Source organism: Elephantulus edwardii, unplaced genomic scaffold, assembly GCF_000299155.1.
Source record: "Elephantulus edwardii isolate Elephantulus edwardi_28Jun2011 unplaced genomic scaffold, EleEdw1.0 scaffold00169, whole genome shotgun sequence".
Taxonomy (NCBI): Eukaryota; Metazoa; Chordata; class Mammalia; order Macroscelidea; family Macroscelididae; genus Elephantulus; species Elephantulus edwardii.
Genome location: NW_006399919.1, coordinates 4,616,108 through 4,636,230, shown reverse-complemented (window position 1 = coordinate 4,636,230; position 20,123 = coordinate 4,616,108). Strand labels below are relative to the sequence as shown.

Genomic DNA, 20,123 nt, shown 5'->3' with positions numbered 1-20,123 from the left:
TGAGTTGGTTTTTGTATATGGAGTGAGGTGTGGATCTTGCTTGAGTCTTCTGCAGATAGTTTTGCAATTTTGCCAGCACCATTTGTTAAAAAGGCTTTTGTTTCCCCACTTAACTAGTTGATTTCATCTCCTTGTCAAAAATCAGGTGACCTTAAGTAGATGGATGGGTTGATTTCTGGGTTCTCAATTCTCAATTCTATTCCATTGATCTATGTGTCTGTCATTGTACCAGTACCATGCTGTCTTAACCACCATAGTAGTATAGTAGGGTTTGAAATCAGGGAGTGAGATGCCTCCTACCTTTTTTCTATTTTTAAGGAGTGCTTTGCTTATTTGGGGCTTCTTTCTATTCTGTATGAAACTGGAGATTGTCTTTTCCATCTCCTTGAAGAATGGAATTGGTATTTATATTGGGATTGCATTGAATGTGCAAATTGCCTTTGGTAGTATTGCCATTTTCACAATATTGAGTCTTTCTATCCATGAGCAAGGGATATTCTTCCACTTCTCAAGGTCTCTTTTTGTTTCTTGTAATAATGTTTTGTAATTTTCTTTGAATAGATCCTTTGTGCTTTTGGGTAGATTTACTCCCAAATGTTTTATCTTGTCATTAGCTATTGTGAACGGTACTGTTTTTCTTAGCTCTGGCTCTGTAGAATATATAACGGTTTCTGAAAGTTTTTAAAAAACCTACTTCTGAGATCTCATTTTTCCCCCCTCTCCTAAATATAGCATAGTTCCTTTTGGTGCAAACAATGCGTTTACCATGCCTCTGCATATGGCTTTGTGGGGAAAAGAAGAAAATAAAGAAGCAGTTTTGGATCAGCTAAAGAAACATGGATTTAAATTGCTTCCTCCACCAAAAAGTAAGTTTAGCTTTTAAATGACTTTAGTTTTGCTAGTTTATTTGATAATTGTAAAACATTTATCCACTTAAAAAGTTGAGTTTGGCCAAACTAATGTGAGTGAAAAGTATTGGATTATAACTTTTAGAAGGAATATGTCAAAGGAAATCAGAGTTTTTAAAAAACTGTTTGAAAATAATTGAGAGTTTAAGGAAATTGCACAAACCCCAGATTTTTAGGTAACTGTCTTATGACCTTGAACCTCTTCTTTTCCCCAGTGGCGATACTTGGAAATCCTGAATTTTAGACATTCTTTTTGATAAATCATAGACAAAAGAAGAGACATTGTTTGGCAAGAGCTTGCTCACATAGCATTTAGAAAGGTATTTAGTTGTGTGCATATGCAAATGATTTTTAGGGCATAGCATTTTAAAAGCTTAATATACCTTATGTCAGGTTTGAAACTATTCTTGAAATAAAAAGAAGTGATGATTTTTATTATTTTCATATTATAAATGAATAGCTGTAGAATTCAACTTGGAAAGCTGTTGGGGCTCCGGAAGACCTGGACCAAGTTACAGTGTTCCTGTTCACCCTGCAGTACAGATGACACCTGAACAGGTGGGCTTCTCTTATGAAGGAATCTCCACGTAATTGTAAATGTCGAAGATTGATGGTAAAAAGAACAAGACAAATCAACATGTTCTGTTAGTACTGATCTTCATATGCATTGTTAAATCATAATGAAATGTGTTGTAGACTAAATCCTGTGTTTGCCTGGTGGGGTAGGGAGTTGTGCTGCCATCAGCTGCTCCTTGGCAGGGATTTGGAAAATCTCCTGTGCGACTTAAAGCCTCTGAAAATTTGCAGGAGGGCTGACATTAAGTGCCTTTGGACTTGATAGCAGTAAATCAGAGCTGTTAAACAGTTACTAAAAAAAACAAAGCAAAACAAGAACAGTGGGGAAAATCCAGTGGGGATCTGAAGAGACAGGGAAATAGTTGGCATAGATCAACAGTGATAAATATTGTAAGATGCAATGTATGGGAATGATCATGTGAAATACAATGTTAATGAAGGAATGTGTGAAATACAAAGTGCGTGAATGAAAAAATAGACACTAATTATCAAAAAACAGTGATAAAGGATGTACTCCTATACATGCATAAAGACATGACTATATATGTGGAGTGATTTTTGTATTTGAAATATTTATAGTATCAGTTGGGGGGAAAAAGTCTTGAAACTTAACTTCCTCATTCTAAGATTGCAAATGTAGTACTAAAGTTTAAATCTTTAATATTACTGTAAAATCTGATTTTTTAGATTTCATTTGATTTCTTTTATGCTGCTATTAATTTTAGTAGCATAAATGTAGCTGCTGCTATTTTATAAAATTAATGACAACACATATGTTGCCATAAAAATTTAACTCAGTCAAGTTAAAGAACTTACTATATTTGTACAACATCACAGTGATCTTGCTGTTTTGTAGTATGTAGTAAGTTTCTATTAAATGAACACAAATCAAATGTCATTTACCTGAAAAGATTCAAATGCATCTGATAAAATATACCAAAATGTTTTGAATACTATAAAACTCTCACAACTCAACAAATACATAATGGAAATAATAACTGAAATTATCAAGGATTTTATTTTACTTGGATGCACAATTAGTGCTCATGAAATAATAAAGAAAATTATGACCTATTGTGTTGGGGGGGCAACCCTTTAAAAGACCTCTTTAAAGTCCACAAATACCACTTTTAAGACTAAAATCTGGGCTGACCCACGTCATGGTGTTTTGGAGTTCTTCATATACATGTCAAAGTTGCTGTTGATATTATGTACCATAGAGGTGGAACCAACCCACAGATCTCCTCCAGCAGATTTTCACAGGCTGTTAATTGCATAGAAGGAAATTGCCCATCAGTCTAACGCAGAGCAGTTGGTGGCCTCAAACCATGTGCTTTTGAGATTGCAGTGCAGCTTGTCACTAGGCCACATGATGGAGAATAAAACCATTGATCTTTTGAAGTAATGGTGTTGACAAAGACTATTGAATCATCTTGAATTGCCAGAAGAATGAATAAAGCTGTCTTGAAGAAGTGCAGCCAGAATGTTCCTTAGAGGCTAAGTTGTCAAGATCTGGCCTTGTAATCAGAAAGGACCAGGCCATGAAGAAGGACATCATCCCCGGAAAAGTTGAGGATCATTGAAATACTCCTTGAATAAAGTGAGTTGGCTCCATCAGTGCAGGGACAAGCAGAGTGGTACGGAGAAGCCTTGCTAGTTGGTTCTGACCCGATGGCAGCTGACTATACGAACTATTGATCAAGGCATCTCTGGTGGTCTAGTGGCAAGAAGCTGCATTGCAATTCTGAAGGTGCATGGTTCAAATCCACCAGATGCTCCCCTAGGGAAGGAAGGGTTATCTCTTCCTGTTTAGATCTGATTCGATGGTACACAGCAAAGGGAATAGAAGAACTATTGATCATAGAATGTCAGGATGGTACCTTAGAGATAATCTAAGTTTAACTCTACGTTTCAGGATGCAGGGCCATAAGAGGTTCAGCATCTTACCTGGATTTAGATAAAAGTTGATTTATTAGAAAAACTTTTACTGAAACCCAGGATTTAGCATTTTCTTGTATTCTTTTGATTACAGTTCCATTACACCTTAATACCTAAAGCACTTTTTCTTTATTGTGCCATCAGTGATCATTGTAATATCTAAAGAAATGTTTGACTCTTTCAGTTACACAATTTAAGATCCCTTATACTGGGGTAATTATTAATTTGTTTTGTTCTTTTTTTATTTTAGCTTAAAACAGAATTTGACAAGTTGTTTGAAGATTTAAAGGAAGATGATAAAACTCAAGAAATGGAACCAGCTGAGGTATTGAGCCACTGTTTTCTATTTAAAGCTAATTTTGAGTTAAAAAAACTAATTCTGAATTAAACAAAATGTTAATTTGTGCATTTTCTTGTCATAAGATAAGTTTTGGTTTTTTTTTTTTTATTTTATATTGAAAAGAGAAAGGACTTAATGTATTTCTATTTGTGATGTCTTTTCTTTCTAGGCTGTTGAAACACCATTACTGCCACATCAAAAACAAGCTCTAGCTTGGATGGTTTCACGAGAAAACAGTGAAGAACTTCCACCATTCTGGGAACAGCGAAATGATTTATACTATAACACGTTAACAAATTTTTCTGAGAAGGAACGACCAGAAAATGTCCATGGAGGAATTTTAGCTGATGATATGGGTTTGGTAATCTTTCCCTCTCCTTGTCTGGGACTAACTTACACTTCCAACATAGAAAAGTTTTTCCTTCTTTTTCACTTAAAATAATACTGAACTCTGTATGTATGCACACATGTTTTGCGATTTGGTTAAGGTACCATTACAATAACTGTTGTTTTGTTATGTACCATCGAGTTAGACCTGGCTCACTGACCATCCCATGAGTTTTCAGAAGCAATAAATTGCACGGGAGTTGATTACCTATCCTTCTTCTGTAGGGCAACTGGTAAATTCAAACTGTGTACCGGTAAGGTAGCTGTAGAGAAGCGACGATTGTTACACAACACGGTTCAGGTCTTTAGTTATTAGGGTCTAGGGACACTATGAGTCATGCTCGACTTGACAACACTTAACAAATAAGAACAATTTCACCCTTCTGTTCTAGAAAAGCATTTCCATTTTTAGATGCTCTACATTCTTAATACTGAATGCTTTCTAAAATGTCAATTTTTTTTTCTTGAAAGCTAATTTTCTTTGCCAAGAAAATGTGTTACTCACTCAAGTCATGGATAATGACTATTCAACATTTAATAAAGAAAAAGGTGTTAAATGGGAAAAAGGGGCAAATTGAGCTTGCAACTCAGTCACAACAAATTATATATCCCCAGACAGTTGAGAAACAGATGTGTGTACAATTTTCCCTTTTTCTTGTAGAGAATGTGTGTTAGGTCAAGAATATTCTTTAGTGAAACTGGATTTTTTCTTTTTTGTTGTTGTTGTTTTTGTTTATCATGGATCTGTAGAAGTTAAAAATCTGATGACAGTATAGTTTAGATCCTGCTGCTTTGTTTCATGCTAAGGTGTACCAGCATTTTTCCTGACTGCTGATTTTATGTTATTAGTGTAGCTGTTAATACATCATCTTAGTATGAAGAGGAGTCATCATAGGGCAATGGTTAAGCACCTACCTGGTAACTGAAAGGTGGTCAGTTTGAAACTTACAGGCACTTTTTTTTTTTTTTTAAATTTTTATTTATTTATTTTATGTGTGTACCGTCAAATTGGATCTGACTGGTACAGGAGGCGATTGTTCCTCCTCCTTCAGCAGAGCATCTGGTGGATTTGAACCGCGCACCTCTGGGATTGCAGTGCAGTTTCCTGCCACTAGGCCACCAGAGCTCGCCGGCACTTTTTTTTAAAAAAATTTTATTATTTTTGTGTGCGTGTACCATCAAATCGATCTGACTGGTACAGGAGGAGATTGCTCCTCCTTCCCCGGCAGAGCATCTGGTGGATTCGAACCGTGCACCTCTGAGATTGTAGTTGCAGCTTCTTGCCACTAGGCCACCAGAGCTCCCCTAAAACTTCCAGGCACTTTTAAAGAAAAAGATTCAGTCGTCTGCTTCTGTAAAGATAAAACATTGGAAACTCAGAGAGTTCAGCATTTTCTGTAGGATCTCTGTGAGACTTTGTGACAGTGGTTTTTTGGTATTATGAAAATATTTTGACTTCACATAACCCTGTAAGAATTCTAGGAGTTCCTTAAACATTTATAGACTACACTTAGAGAAATGTTTTTACAACTTAAACAGTGACAGAAACGGACTTCTCTATTTCCAGTTACAATCTTAACTGTAGAAAATACTAAATAAAAAATTACTTGTTTCCATTGAAGAGAAACACGCAAAAATACCCCAGGGAGCTCTGGTAGCCTCGCGGCAAGAAGTTGCACTGCAGTCCTGAAGGCACGTGGTTCGAATCCACCAGATCCTTCACTGGAGAAGGAGGGGCAATCTCCTGTGCCAGTTGGATCCGATTCGATGGTTCACAAGAAAAAGAAGAAGAAAAAATAATCGTACCCGTTAACTTTTTAAGTGATAAGTTATAGCTTTAAATCTTAATATTATCTTTAGATCACATATAATAACAAGATTATCTGAGCTATATTAGAATGAACTAATCTTAAATTAGCTCTGAACTTCATGGTGAAAAAATAGCTGCAATTACTTTCATGATAAAATTAACAGCGCTAAATTGAAGACTTAAGACACCTTTATTATTTTTAAGAATTTTTTTTAAATTTTATTTTATTATTTTTTCATGTGTACTGTCAAAGTGGATCTGACTGGTACAGAAGGAGATTGTCCCGCCTCCAGCAGAGCATCTGGTGGATTTGAACTGCGCAGCTCTGGGATTGCAGTGCAGCTTCCTACCACTAGGTCACCAGAGCTCTAAGAATATTTTTCTTTATTATAATAAAATGACTTCTCAGATGTTCATGGGATTTTATAGTGTAAGTCAGGTCATAATTTCTAGGAGTGCAATATGAGAAGTCTTTCCTAATTTAACTCTCATTTCATGAACTTGAATAACATCTGATATATGATTACTTTTAATTGCTCTTGTTATTTTTTTCTGAATTAGAATTTGACATTTTATCTTTTTAAAACATTTTAAAGGGCAAAACACTTACAGCCATTGCCGTAATTCTTACCAACTTCCATGATGGCAAACCTCTTCCTGTTGAAAGAATGAAAAAGAATCAACTGAAGAAGGTAAAGTATTAACATGCGTGAAGCTTCTGTTATGTGTTGCTTCTAAGAGTGAAAAGTTGGTACCACCTTCTCTTTTTTTTTAAATTTTTTTCCTTTTCAGTGCAAGATGCTTTTTTATTTCTTTTTTTATTGAAATTTTAATGAAAATTTATAAAGAACTTGGATTTCCACTCATTCATCGTTGCACATTTTCCTCCATGTCCCCCTTGCCCCCAAAGTTCACTTTTTTCTTTGGAACAAAAGTTCTTTCATTGTTACACAGGCCCCCCCCATTGCCAACCACTTTACTATGTAGCTCATTTTCTGGACTATTGAGGGTGATTTAAATGTATTTATTTTTCTTTTTTCCTGTGCTTTGAGTACAAGTTTATAAAGCTTATGGCTTTCTATTAAGTCATACAGACTGTGTTTTATGACATTAATTCTCATCCTCACATTGTAACAACACTCTTCTCACTTCTTCCTTTGACCCTCTTTTTTCCATTTACCATCTAGCCTATCCCTTCCTGCCTTCTGAGCTTGCTTCTTGGGAAGGTACTGTCCTTTTTGTCTTGAATTTATTGACTGTCAAAGAGAATGAGTCTCCCTGGTATTATTATACACTTTTTAAACATATCTGTTGTTTGGCTGAAACTTGAGCTCAGAAAGTGTTTAAGGGCCGTAGTCTAGTCTTGGGAGTTCCACCAGTCTCTAATAGCCCAGAAAGCCTGGTCATTTCTGTGATTAAATAGGTTTGTTTCACATTTCCCCCCATTTGTGTTCTGTCCCTCTACTGTGATCCACTTTAGAGCAGTCAGCTGAGGTATCCCGGCACCATTCAGTTCTAATCTTGGGGTAGTGGAGGTTATGGACGTTTATACAGCCCATTAGTCCTTTGGATTTCATCTTACTTGGATCCACAGTCAACACCCTTTGTAGCAACCTTCAGGAAATGAGGAGACATATTCTTCTGGGGAAGTCTGGAGTTAGGGACTTTTTGAGATTATTGAGGACCAGTGATAACAGTTTAAGGACTAAGGTGCATCTGTTTCAGGCCATGGTCTTTCTGATCTCTTGTTATGCATCAGAGAGGTGAGCAATGAATAAGGATGACAGAAGAATTGATGCTTTTGAGTTGTGGTATTGGAGAGGAGCTCAGAATATCCCATGGACTGCAAAAAGAAGAAACAAATGTCTTGGACAAAGTGTAGCCAGAGTGGTCCTTGGAGACAAAGATGATCAAGTTTGACCCCACATATTGGGCATGTTCCTAGAAGAGAGACATCATGCTTGGAAAGGTGGAAGGTCAGTGAAAGAGAAGAAGACCCTCCCCAAGTGACCGCCACAGGGGTCAGGAAGTGTGAAGATGGCACCTAACAACAGCAAAAGTCCCTTAGATAGATTATTTCTGTGCATCTCTTCTTTCAGCCCTTCCTTGTTCTAGGCTGGATTGAGAGAGGCTGAGAGTTAAACCTTAAAGGCCTGTTCACAAGCTTTTACGATGCCTACTTTGAGTTGCGTTGGAGAATAATAAATATCCTGTGGGCTGCCAAGGACAGTCAGATCTGCCTTGGAGAAGGTGTAACCAGGCAAATCAAACTTCATCTCACAGACTCTGGGCATGTTTAGGAGGGACCAGTCCTTCCTTGGAAGAAGACATCATGCTTGGGAAGGTGGAGGGTCACTGAAAGAGAGGAACACTCTCCGTGAGGTGGACTAAACAAATGATTGAAATACAGGCTTAAGTATTTAAGAGAGAATGAAGATGGCATTGGCTAGGGCGAGGTTCAGAGCCCTTTCTCATGGGGTTTTGTCGATGTGATAGCAACTAACAACAAAGTAGAAAATGTGTAAAATTGCCTCAGATTATTGTAGTTAAGACTTAAGTTAACTTGGCTGCTTGTTAGTTTTACTTTAGGTTGATAAGTGCATCAAGTCAGTTGCCACTTACAGAGGCCCTAGTGTGAACAGATTGAAAACCTTGCACTAATATACATCATGTTCACAGTCTCCATTCCTATATTTCTAGTCACTGTCATCCCCCTGGTAAGTGTCTCCTGGCTTTTGCTGACCCTCCACCTTTTTCCCAGCATTATATTTTTTTTTCTAAGAGAGTTGACTAATAACAAGCCTTATTTATCTTTTCTGTTGTCTTCTATTTGCATTATTTACTTATTTTCCAATTTTTACTCTTTTTTAAACTGTTTCCTTCTCTTGCTGTTCTGAATTGGATTATTGGAGTGGTGGGGTTATTTCCCTCTGTTTGGTTCTTATTTTTTTAAGATTGTTGTATGTTGTGTTTCATTTTTGTTTGTGTCTAGGAACTTTTTTTAAATTAAATTTTATTAGTTTTAATGATGTGTCTAGGAACTTTTAAATTTTACTTTGTATTTCTTCTGTTATCCAGTTTACTTTTAATTAGAGTATTATCTTCAGTTTTCACGCATTTGGGTTTTTTTCTCTTACTAATTGCTAATTTTACAAGGTTGTGACCCAAGAAGAGCCTCTTCTGTGTTGTTTCAGTGTTTTTAAATGTATTGAGGCTTGTTTAGGCCTAACTTCTGGATACTTTTTAGGTCAGTATGCATTCAAAACAATACAGACTGTTTTTTCATTGGATAGAATGTTTAGAGGTGAGTCGGTTGATTGTGTTAAGATATTCTGGATTTCTCTCTAGTTTAGTGCTTTATTGATATTGATGTATTAAGAGTTCCCATCTGTGTGTATGTGTGTAATTACCTGTTTCTGTTTCAATTCTGTTAATGTTTATTTTATGTGTTTTGGGCCTTTTTCCTTTGGTGCATAAATACTTATTATGGTTATATTCTCTTAATAGATTGACCATCATTATATAACTCCTGCCCTTGTCCCTTATGCGTGGTGGGGCTGTGAAAGGAGGTACTTGTCCCTGGTCATCCAGAGTGCATGACCGGGGAGCTGGGGTGGGAGGGTGCGAATGAGGACTTTCTCCTGTCACAGATCACTGTGTCAGGGCCAGTGCACATTAATGCAGCCCGCTTCCCAGTTCCTGCTGAGACTCAATTGAAATAGGAGGTCATCTGGAGTCCATTGTCTCAACTCACCCTCCCACAGACCTTCCTCTATTTTGCGTGCTGTCAGTCGAAATGGTTGCTCTTCTGTACAGTTCCCATCCCATTTGCTTATCCTTCCTCTGTGGTTGCTTCAAGATATCACACTTTGCTTGCTAATAAAGGTTTACTTTGTTTCATAAATTTATGCACACTGTTCTGTCTCAGTGGACATTCTGTAGGATTGCCTGCTCTGTGCCCAAGTGCTCCTTCTTAGGCTAGCAGGATGTTGCTAAACTTGGCTTCACCTCTACCCTCAGTCACTCTCTGGCCATCTCTCTTGCTGCTGTGTTGGTTTCAGTTCTGTTCTTCTCTTGAGTTCCAGGGTGGTCATCTGTACGCGTTTCACTTGGTGTTTCTGATCTCTCTTAGCAGAAGTTTTAAATGGAGTCCTATTGAACGAGTGGAAGATTCTTAACGAGCTGGATTGATGCAGTGACTGCAATAGGGAATTTATGCTTAAGCACAGGAGAGTGTGAGAATGCTACAGGATCTGGCAGGACTTTACTGCATTGTCCGTAAAGTGGCTATAAGTAGAGATGACTGCGTAACTGAGAAAAAAAATGTATAAAGTACTTCCTTTTGGACTTTTCATGATTTAGTTGGTTGTGTGTGTGTGTGTGTGTGTGTGTGTGTGTGAGAGAGAGAGAGAGAGAGAGAGAGAGAGAGAGAGAGAGAGGAATTTATTTTAAGTGCTCCCATGCTTGTTAGAGGCACATCCCAGGTTTGGAAGTCAGACTTCAAGATAGAGGAAGCTAGAGAACCAGAGCTTAGAGGCTTTCAGGAGACAGGCATGTTCTCAGGCTTCTGGCTGTGTTTTAAAGATAGTTGTTGGCATGATATAGTTTTCTGAGTGACTGCACATCAGTTTCCTGCTTATTGTGTTTATAGAGATTCTGTTTTGAGAGTTTCTGCACTCAGTTGCATTTTGTTTCTAATTTTGTTGGAAGTTAATTCTGTTATTCGATCCATTTCTCTACCCTGCCTAGTCTCTGCTGTTTCCTGATATACACATGTATACGTTTTTGCTTCTTCCTGTAATTCTAGAACCTCTGGTGGTAAACAGTAGTGAGTTAACCTAGCGGCTTTGCCTGGCTGATGATTTGAATCCACCATCAGCTCTGTGGAAAACAAATGGGCCATCTCCTCTCTTGTGATCTGCAGCCTGGGAAACCCACTGAAGGATCGGCTGTCAGGCAGTTTGAAGTCAACAGAAACGAGTTTTGGGGTTTTTTTATTGTTCTCAAATTTACGTAAAGGAATCCCATCCCTGCCTTGGGTGGCACATATGACTAAGCCATGGCTAGGAACCTGAAACTTTTGACAGTTTGAATCCAGAGGCTCCTGTGAAGAAAAGAACCCCTTTGCTGAAAGATCATACCTATTGAAAACCCGATGGCGCTCTGATCAGGAGATTGACGTGACTCAACAGCAATTTTTTAAAATGTAGAGTTATATAAAATTGGATGCACTTTAGGTTTTCTTAGAACTGATAGCAGAGCTCACATGTACTGTGTCAATTCTTCTAGGAATATAGAGTTCGTGAACCTGTGAAACTTGAAGAAGAAAACACTGTTGAAAAAGAAGATGGACCAATCAAAGGTAGGTTTTAATTTTGGACATGGCTGAATATTTGAGTTAGGTTTTCACTGTGATGGTTTTATGCTACAGAAAAATTTAGTCTATCTCTTCTAAAGATTTCCTGGTGACTGTTAAGGAAAGTTCCATTAAGGGAGTGTGATGTTTGCATTGGGTTTGCATGTTTTATTCTGGGACCTGTGATATTTATAGTATAATGTTGCTCAGCAAAACTAGAAAGATGAGTATTATCCAAATTCTGAAGTCAGAAGAGAAATAGAAAACTGATTATGTATTAATAGTTAATAAGATTTTCTTAACATTAATTAAAAAAATTGGTTAGAACAGGGAAGACTAGAGAATGTTTTAAGATAAGACTAGTAGTTGAAGAATTGACAATAATGACTGTACTGTTAATTTGCTAAGTTTGAGAAAGGAGAAATAGAATTAATAGTTGGAGACAGAGGTTGAGTGTATTTTTTTTTTGTTGTAGGAAAGACATTTGACTAGGAAGAAATTGTCTATATAGTAGGGAAATGTATTGGTCAACATGTGGGAGGATATGTGATTCAGAGAATAGGTAGAAATTGGAAGGGATGGTTATCTTGGTGGAAGTGGGAAAAAAAATGAGGTTGAAGAAAAAATGATTAATGAGGTAAAGGCAAAGGGAAATTGGAAATCTATGAAAGATGGCATTGGAATAGCTTTGTGAAGTGACCTAAGCTGTTGGAGTCTAGGGAGAGGAGCATTGTGATGTGTGAGACGGGAGACCAAGCAGTGATAAGTAAGCACTGATAAATGATGAAAGTCAGCAGGTAGGTTGGAAAAGGTGAATTTGCAGTACCACTCACTTGTAGTTCTGTATTTTTGTCCTAGCTCTCAACAGCCTTGGGACTGCAGGAAATTCAGTCAGTGTGGGCATTGCCTCTATGGGGCAGGGTGAGCAATAAAAAAAAACGGAAGAATGTTCAAATGAGAAAATGATAGATTAGAAAGTAACTTTTTAAAAAGTAGCTGGCTGATTGAGAAAACAGGCGTTTCAGAGAAAGACAGAAGTTAGGAAAGTTGAAAAACCATGTTATTAAGAGTAGTGTTGATAGTCTAAGGTAATTTATTAATACTCTGACATTTGTTTTTTTTCTTCTTCTTTGAAATAAAAGGGCCTAGATGTAGCAGAGAACCCAGTATTTCAGATGTCAAAGAGAAGAATAAATATTCTTTGTCAGACAGTTGTTCCCGCCCGAAAAGGTAAACAGTATAATGGTTTCAGTATAGGCAATGTAGTTATTAAGCTCTGTTATACACTGTGCAAACTCTCACATAATAATACATTGCTGTATCAAGTAGATTTTATCATCATTTTTCAATTGGAAAAACAGAGACTTAGAAAAATATTGAGTGACTTAGTCACATAGATGACTGATAGAAAAATGAGAATTTTCTTCTAAGTAGTCATGACTGTTAAATGCTTTACAAACTCAAGAGATACCATGGCTTTAGTTTCAGACCCCAGTAATTAAAGAAATCAAGTTACATGAACTTTTTGTTTTCTCATTGTATTTAAGAATTGTATGCTAGTAAGTGTGAAACAGTATGATGGAAAAGTGTGAACTGTTGCAGCAATTACTAAGATATGACATAAAAATAAGAATTGAACAAATGCTTTCGGAAAATGGTGCTGATAGACTTGCTTGATGTAGGGCTGCCACGTACAGTTTATTAAAAAGAGGGGGAAAAGCCATATCTATAAATCGTAGTAAAGAGAAGTACAGTAATGAGAATACGCCATAGTGTTTATGCACAAATGTTTTCATTGTGAATTATGTTATTTTAACTTTGTTTCATTATGCCAGTTTTTATAATAATTGTGTTATAGCCATGAAAGCAGATAGTTTTTTTCGTATATTTGACTTTGTTTTATCAAATGAAAAGTTTCCCTTGAATTAGTTTTCAACAATTTTGGAAAAAAAATAGTTTTTCTTGTCCTCAAAAAAAGACAAAAAGCCTTTGTATTACTTTATTAAACTTATCTTTTAAACATTTTATTGTGGTTTGGTAAAAATTGTCTTTGTGTGTGCTTAATTTTAGAAGGAAAACTGCTTGCACGTATCTGGAAAGCAGTGATTCAGAGGAAATCGAAACAAGTGAAATACCACATAAAACAAAAGGTGATACGAAATTAATTTGATTTGTTACTTTATCCTGTAATGTAATCTTTTCGTGTCGTTCATTTTATGTTTGATTTCTTTTTAGGAAAACTGAAAAATGCAAAGTTGGGGAATAAAAGCAGGGGAAAAGGTAGGCTCATACATTTTTCTAATACTTAACAGTCTGTGCTTACAAATTAAAGCTCTATTAGTTTGTGACTTTCTAGTTTTGAATTCTTTACTAATAGATGATAAACGCACTTGATCCTTCCATTTGAAACCTTGATGAAATGAAACTTACTGATGGTGTTAATTAAATGAATCAGTTAAAATAAGGGAACTGTTTCAGAGGAAATTAAAGGATAATATTTCAACTAAGTGAAAGACAATTTTATGCTACTTAGAAAATTGCCTTCCTAAATCTTATGGTATATGTACAAATAAGAGATTTGTTAAGTGCTGTGGAGTCAACTTGGACTCAGAGCAGCTCTGTGTAAAACACAGCGAAACCCTGCCTGATGCTGCCCCATCCTCAGTCTCCACTGTACTGTACCCCCTGTTCTGCTCACTGGGTCACTTCATCTCATTGTGTGTACATAGTAATTGCAGAAGTTGGTTGAAAATGCAATTTTGGTAGTACTGTTGCGAATTCCTGTTACCATAGCAATGTAGAAATAATCAGTGAGGATCTTTATCTTCCCCTGCATCTAAAACAAATGGTTTCATTTTTTCTCCAATGAATTCAGTTATGTCTTTACATATTCCTAATAATTGGAAAACTGTTGAATTTAGAATATAATGATTCTGTCTGACTTTAGGCCGCCTCAGTAGCAGAAGTCAATAATCCTTTTCTTGAGAATATTCATTTAGCATATGTTTGCTCTTATTTCAAGGCGCCCTGGTGGTACAGTGGTTACTTGTTTGACTGCTAACTGGAGTTAGCTGTTGTCTGTGAGAAAAAGACTTGACATCCGTGTTGTGAAGGTTGTTGCCAAGGAAACCCTCAGGAGCAGTTCTCACTCATGTTGGTCCCCATGAGTTAGCTTTGTTTGACGTTAAATAAAAAAAGCTCTTCATTTTACTTTGTCAGAGAGAATGACAGTTTCTCACATGGGTCTCACTCCTATGAACTCGAGGTAATGGTTAGTGTCAGGATCGTCAGCATTGATAGCGAAATAGTTATTTAATAATAGAAGTTCTTAACATAGAAAATATAGAAGTGGTAATCTATCTCCTCTTGATCAAAAAGTGTGTGTGTCTAGGGCCACTCAGTCGGTGGGCAGCACGGGCAGTGGGCATGGCAGGCATGGGGATGTGGGTGGCCGCCCGGCGCTGTCTACTGTGCCAAGGCCATGACAGGCCGCGAGCCTCCTCGTCCTGCCTGGGCTGTGGATTCCTGGATCCTGAGGTCACCTGCCCAGGCTGCAGATCCCTGGATCCTGGGGTCCCCTGCCTGGGCGGTCTGCACCCCACACTCGCCCCTATGCCTGCCAGCTGCACCGACCCCACCGCGCACCTCTGGCCACCTAGGACATGCGGAGACTAGTGCACGACCTCCTTCCCCCTGAAGTCTGCAGTCTGCTGAACCCAGCGGCCATCTATGATCAGCTTGCTGGATGTTGAGGTCTATGGCTTTGAATACGACTGTATCCTGGCACAATGTGCAGATTCGCTGCACCCCGAAATCTTCAGTGCAGCCTGGGACGTCTTGCTTGAACACTACAGGTACCCAGAGAGGATTTGCAAGTATGACTATAACCCCAGCTTTGCCATCTGAGGCCTCAGCTGCGACATCCAGAAGAGCCTCCTGATGAAGGTTGACAACTACGATTACATGCAGCTGGGACAGCCTCCAGGGGCCTCCAGCCTGTTCCAGATGAGGAGGTGACTGACCTGTATGGGGGCACTCAGCACATCCCCCTGTACCACATGAGCAGCGTCTGTGGCGAGGGTCCCTCTACCACGGGTTTCACAGACATTCTCCCTGCTGAAGATGGCACTGCTGCCTGCGGGGTGGGCCACTTCCTGGCCACGGGCTGGAATTTGACCAGGCGCGCCTCTACAAGGATGTGATCCGAGATGTGCACGTGAAGGGCCTCATGTACCGGTGGATGGAGCGGGACAAGGAGAAATATATCTTGAAAGGGGGTGAGACATTCGCTGTCCTCATCTGCCCAGAAGCTAATGAAAACTGCTTCTCATCACCAACAGCCCTTTCAGCTTTGTAGATGAGGGGATGAGGCACATGGGGGGCCCTGACTGGTGCCAGGCAGACAAGCCCAGCTTTTTCACCAGCCAGCGCAAGTCTTTCTGAAAATTCGATGAAAAGGGCTCACTCCAGTGGGATCGCATCACCCGCCTGGAGAAGAGCAAGATTCATTGACAGGGGAACCTGTTTGACTTCCTGCACCTGACAGAATGGCGGGGGTACTGCTTTTACTCTACTTTGGAGACCACGCCTCTGGTTACCTGGCAGACCTCATGCTGCCATCATCCCCGAGCTGGAGCGGGAGATCGCATCATCAACACGGAGCAGTACATGCACTCGCTGGCTTGGCAGCACGAAGCCCGGCTCTGGATGGCCCAGCTCTGCACTGGCTGCATGAAGACACCTTTCGTTGTTGACAAGGCTCACATCCGCTGAGGGCACCTTTATTGTACTTGACAAGCCCCCAGCCCGCTTGCCCTGCCTGCTCTGGGCGTCTGTCTAGACAAGCAATTAAAAAAAAAAAGTGTGGGGAGCTCTGGTGGCCTAGTGGCAAGGAGCTGCAACTACAATCCCAGAGGTGCATGGTTTGAATCCACCAGATGCTCTGCTGGGAAAGGAGGGACAATCTCCTGTACCAGTCAGATCTGATTTGACGGTATACTCACACAAAAATAACTGTAAGAATTTTTAAAAAAGTGTGTGTGTATTTAAACCTGAGAGTGAATTCTTCTGTATTTTAATAGTCTGGTTTTTCTACAGCAGGCATTTCCCAGATTGAAGAGGATTCAGAGTTTGCATGTGCCATTACTCCATCTACTCCTACAACAAAAAAGAAACTGGTGAGAAAGGGTTAGTAAGTCTCTTGGTTTTCTAGTTTTTGGTTGTTACTGTTTTGTAATGTAAAAAGTTGCATAAAATGATAAGAGCACTTTACAAGAAAAAGATACTCTTATTTTGGTTTTGTAATTAATGTACATAATAGCATTTTTAAACTGCTATGATTTTCTGTGCTTTCCTTTTGATACCTTTTCCTATTTTAATTAAGCCCTACTTAGCAAAGCACTTTGAAACTTAAGTAGTTTTAAAACCTAATAAATAGTGTGGATTTATTTGTTGTTTTGTTATGTGCCGTTGATAGCGACCCTATGTACAACAGCCCTAAGCCCTGCTCTATCCTGTGCCAATCTCATTGCCTCTGACACATCCATCCCGATTACCCCAGTCACTGAATCAATCTACCTCATAGAGGGTCTTCCCCTCCTGCCCGTCCCTCCACTCTGCCCAGCATGATGTCCCTCTCCAAAGACCTGTCTCTCCTTACAGCATGTCCGAAGTATGTCAGGCGAAGCCCTATAATAAAGACACTTAATTATTTTTAAAAAAATTATTATTAAATTTTTTAGTTTTAATGAACATTTACAGAGATTTTGGGTTTTCATTCATTCATTGTTGCACTGTTTTCTCTACCCTCCTCCCCAGTTCGTTCTTCTTCCCGCCCCTCCCCCGAATGTCTGTTTTAATTGTCCCATTGCCACGGTGCTTGTCAAAGCCAGTTCTGATTAATCTCCTTTGTCACTGTGTCCTTTGCCATTCCCTATCACTCCTCCCTGAGAGAGACTTCACCCTGATTCATAAGGAAAAGGGGACGGTGTATTCTCTTAGCTACTTCCTGCTGAAAAGGGACACTGTGGGTTTCAGGGTGAAGATCTTCTCTCACTACTCTAAAGGGCCCCTTTGGCAGTAGGAAACACATAGACTATTATGGAGACTGATTTTGGAATTTAGATGCACTGTTATCAGTTGTGCTTAGCTGTACATGTTCATATCCTTGAAGATGTATCATGGAAGTGTTGCAGCCTAGAAGACACAAATTTAACTAACAAGTTAAAAGTACATGAGTCAAAAATTAACAAGCAATAATATTCTGAGTAGAGGTTCTAATAGTGGCACAAATCAAGTTACAGAGGGAAGGTGGTTCTTACAATAAAAGGCCTATAGACTAGCACTTTGTCTATTATAGTGTAGAAGTTAGGAACCACAAGATGTAGAGGCTCAGCTATGTCATTTATGGTTCTTAGATACTTAATTCTTAATTATGACTAGAATTTATTGTCTTTTAAAAATGTTAGTCATCTTTTATAAAATATAGTTTTGGTCATAGAATTAATAAGAACACCATGCTGCTTAACAGTCCAAATGTTCATGACTGGAAAGGATTGTTCTTGTTATGTGCCGTGGAGTCGCCTGTGACTCATAGTGTCCTTATATGCAATAGCCCTAAACCCTACTCTCAAGTTATCTTCTGTGGCTTCTCCTTTTATACTGAGAGTACAAATAGAACTCTGTTAGGATTCAAAGCACAAGAAAGGTGCTTTTGCTTTGAATCCATCAGAGAGAGGCTCCCTGGGACAAAGATGGGCAGTGTCTTCCTCTGTGATTTATCACCTTTGAAAACCTGGTGGAGAGTCAGCTGATTCTGACTCCACAGCAATGTCTGTGACTGTTTTACTATAATGATAGGGCTGGTGATGGTGGTTGTTATTTGCTGTTGCATTGGATCTGACCCGGGTTCTCAGAGGCAGTAAATCGCACAGGAGGAGATTGCCATCCTTCTCCTGAGGAGCAGCTCGTGGATTCAAACTATCTGCCTTTGGGATTGCAGTGCAGTTTCTTACCCCTATGCCACCAGAGCTCCCTAATGATAGGACTAGTGTACTGAATAAATAAGTAGACACTTAAATAACGCTAAGTGTATAAGGAAAATAAAAAGGTAGTGAAGAATAAATGAAAGAGCTGTTTAAGAAGGTGTTATTGACACTAATACAGAGTAATGACTGGCAGCCCACTTCGATGTAGAATCAGATAACTAGAAATAAAAGATCACAGCATTTTGAATTTGTTATTCTTGGTCCTAATTTTATGTTTTAAGTTATGTTGAACTTTCAATTTAGATAGTCCTGAGTTCATCCATTTGTTGAGTGAGCTCCAACTCATCACGAATGACTCGTGGTATACCAGACGTAAACACTGTCCAGTCTTACGAATGACTCGTGGTATACCAGACGTAAACACTGTCCAGTCCTACGAATGACTCGTGGTATACCAGACGTAAACACTGTCCAGTCCTACGTCATCCTCAGTCTATGCGCCCATGGGTACAGATACCATGTTAATCTACTTGTTGAGGATCGTTCTCTCTTTTGCCGACTTTCTACTTTACCAAACATGATTTCTTTCTCTGATTCTGAATCTGAATCTGGATTCTCCCGATAACATGCCCAAAGTGTGCGAAATGAAACCGCGTTCTCCTCTCTTCAAAGGGGATGCACTTTTCCCCAGATAGATTTATTCTCTGGCCATCCATGGTGCACACAGTGTTCTTTGCCAGTACAGTTCACAATCATTAAGTCTTCCTGTCTTCCTTATTCATTGTCCAGCTTTGAAAGTACCATGAGTTGGTCAGACATGCCTTACCAAGTAGTATCCTTGCTCTTTAACCCTTTAAAGAACTTCTTGGCAGTGGATTTACTCAATACAGTTCACCTTTAGACTTGACTGTTGCGTGTTAATTGTGGATCCAGCTTGCTCTACCCTCACCCCTCCCTGCCTGCCTTACTCTCTTGTCTCTTCCTTAACCTGGCCTCCCCTTGCTTACCTGTCTCCCACAGGCCCCTCCCTGGCCCCTCTTCTCCTGGCGCCACTTTCCCCTCTCATCTACTTCCATTGTCCACCTGGCCCCGGCCAAGCACAGAGCTCTGCACAGGTGGGCATACCTATCTGTATGAATGTCTGTTCAACTCAATGGCACCTAACAACAACAACAATAACGAGAAGTAACTTTTAAAAGTTAGAGAAAAATTGTCCCCAGGAGATGATAAAATTGCATAACCAATGTATTTCAGAGGAAGATATAGTATATAAAAAAATACCTACTATTTCCAAAATCAGAGTATTTATTAATATGGTATATTTAAGTAAGCTAAAGAAGAAATGATGCCTTAGAATTGTAATGTTGATGATGAATGTTAATTATACCATGGGCTGCCAAAAGAACAAACAGGCTTGAGTTGGAAGAAATGTAATCAGAATGCCTCTTAAAAGAGAGAATGAAAAGAGAGCTCAGGTGGCTAGTGGCAAGAAGTGGCGCTGCAGTCCCAAAGGCGTGTGGTTCAAATCCACCAGATGCTCTGCTGAAGGAGGGGTAATCTCCTCCTGTATCAGTTGGATCCGATTCAAAGGCACACAACAATTAAAAAAAAATAGCAAGACTGATAAGACATCTCACATTGGGTATATTATCAGGAGGGACTAATTCTTGGAGAAGAATGTCATGCTTGAAAAAGTACAGACAACGTTAGTGAGAAAGACTGAGACTGTCTCAGTGATATAGACGGACAGCGTGGCTGCAGCATTGGGTTTAAGATGAGCAAGGTTTGTGAGGATCACACAGAATTGTAGTACATAGTTGTG

The 20,123-nt window shown here is 39.0% G+C and overlaps 1 protein-coding gene and 1 pseudogene across 1 annotated transcript in view; both read left to right on the top strand.

Annotated features, from left to right (window-relative positions):
* Positions 1 to 20,123, top strand: part of HLTF (helicase-like transcription factor) — a 63,291-nt gene that overhangs the window by 9,777 nt on the left and 33,391 nt on the right. The window contains exons 4-14 of the mRNA XM_006895572.1: positions 733 to 866; positions 1,369 to 1,466; positions 3,673 to 3,747; positions 3,932 to 4,123; positions 6,556 to 6,651; positions 11,249 to 11,321; positions 12,174 to 12,236; positions 12,458 to 12,545; positions 13,386 to 13,465; positions 13,551 to 13,595; positions 16,413 to 16,502. Of these exons, the coding sequence (XP_006895634.1) occupies positions 733 to 866; positions 1,369 to 1,466; positions 3,673 to 3,747; positions 3,932 to 4,123; positions 6,556 to 6,651; positions 11,249 to 11,321; positions 12,174 to 12,236; positions 12,458 to 12,545; positions 13,386 to 13,465; positions 13,551 to 13,595; positions 16,413 to 16,502 (1,034 nt within the window). The remainder of the gene's footprint in view (positions 1 to 732; positions 867 to 1,368; positions 1,467 to 3,672; positions 3,748 to 3,931; positions 4,124 to 6,555; positions 6,652 to 11,248; positions 11,322 to 12,173; positions 12,237 to 12,457; positions 12,546 to 13,385; positions 13,466 to 13,550; positions 13,596 to 16,412; positions 16,503 to 20,123) is intronic.
* On the top strand, positions 14,958 to 16,088 carry LOC102864784 (annotated as a pseudogene).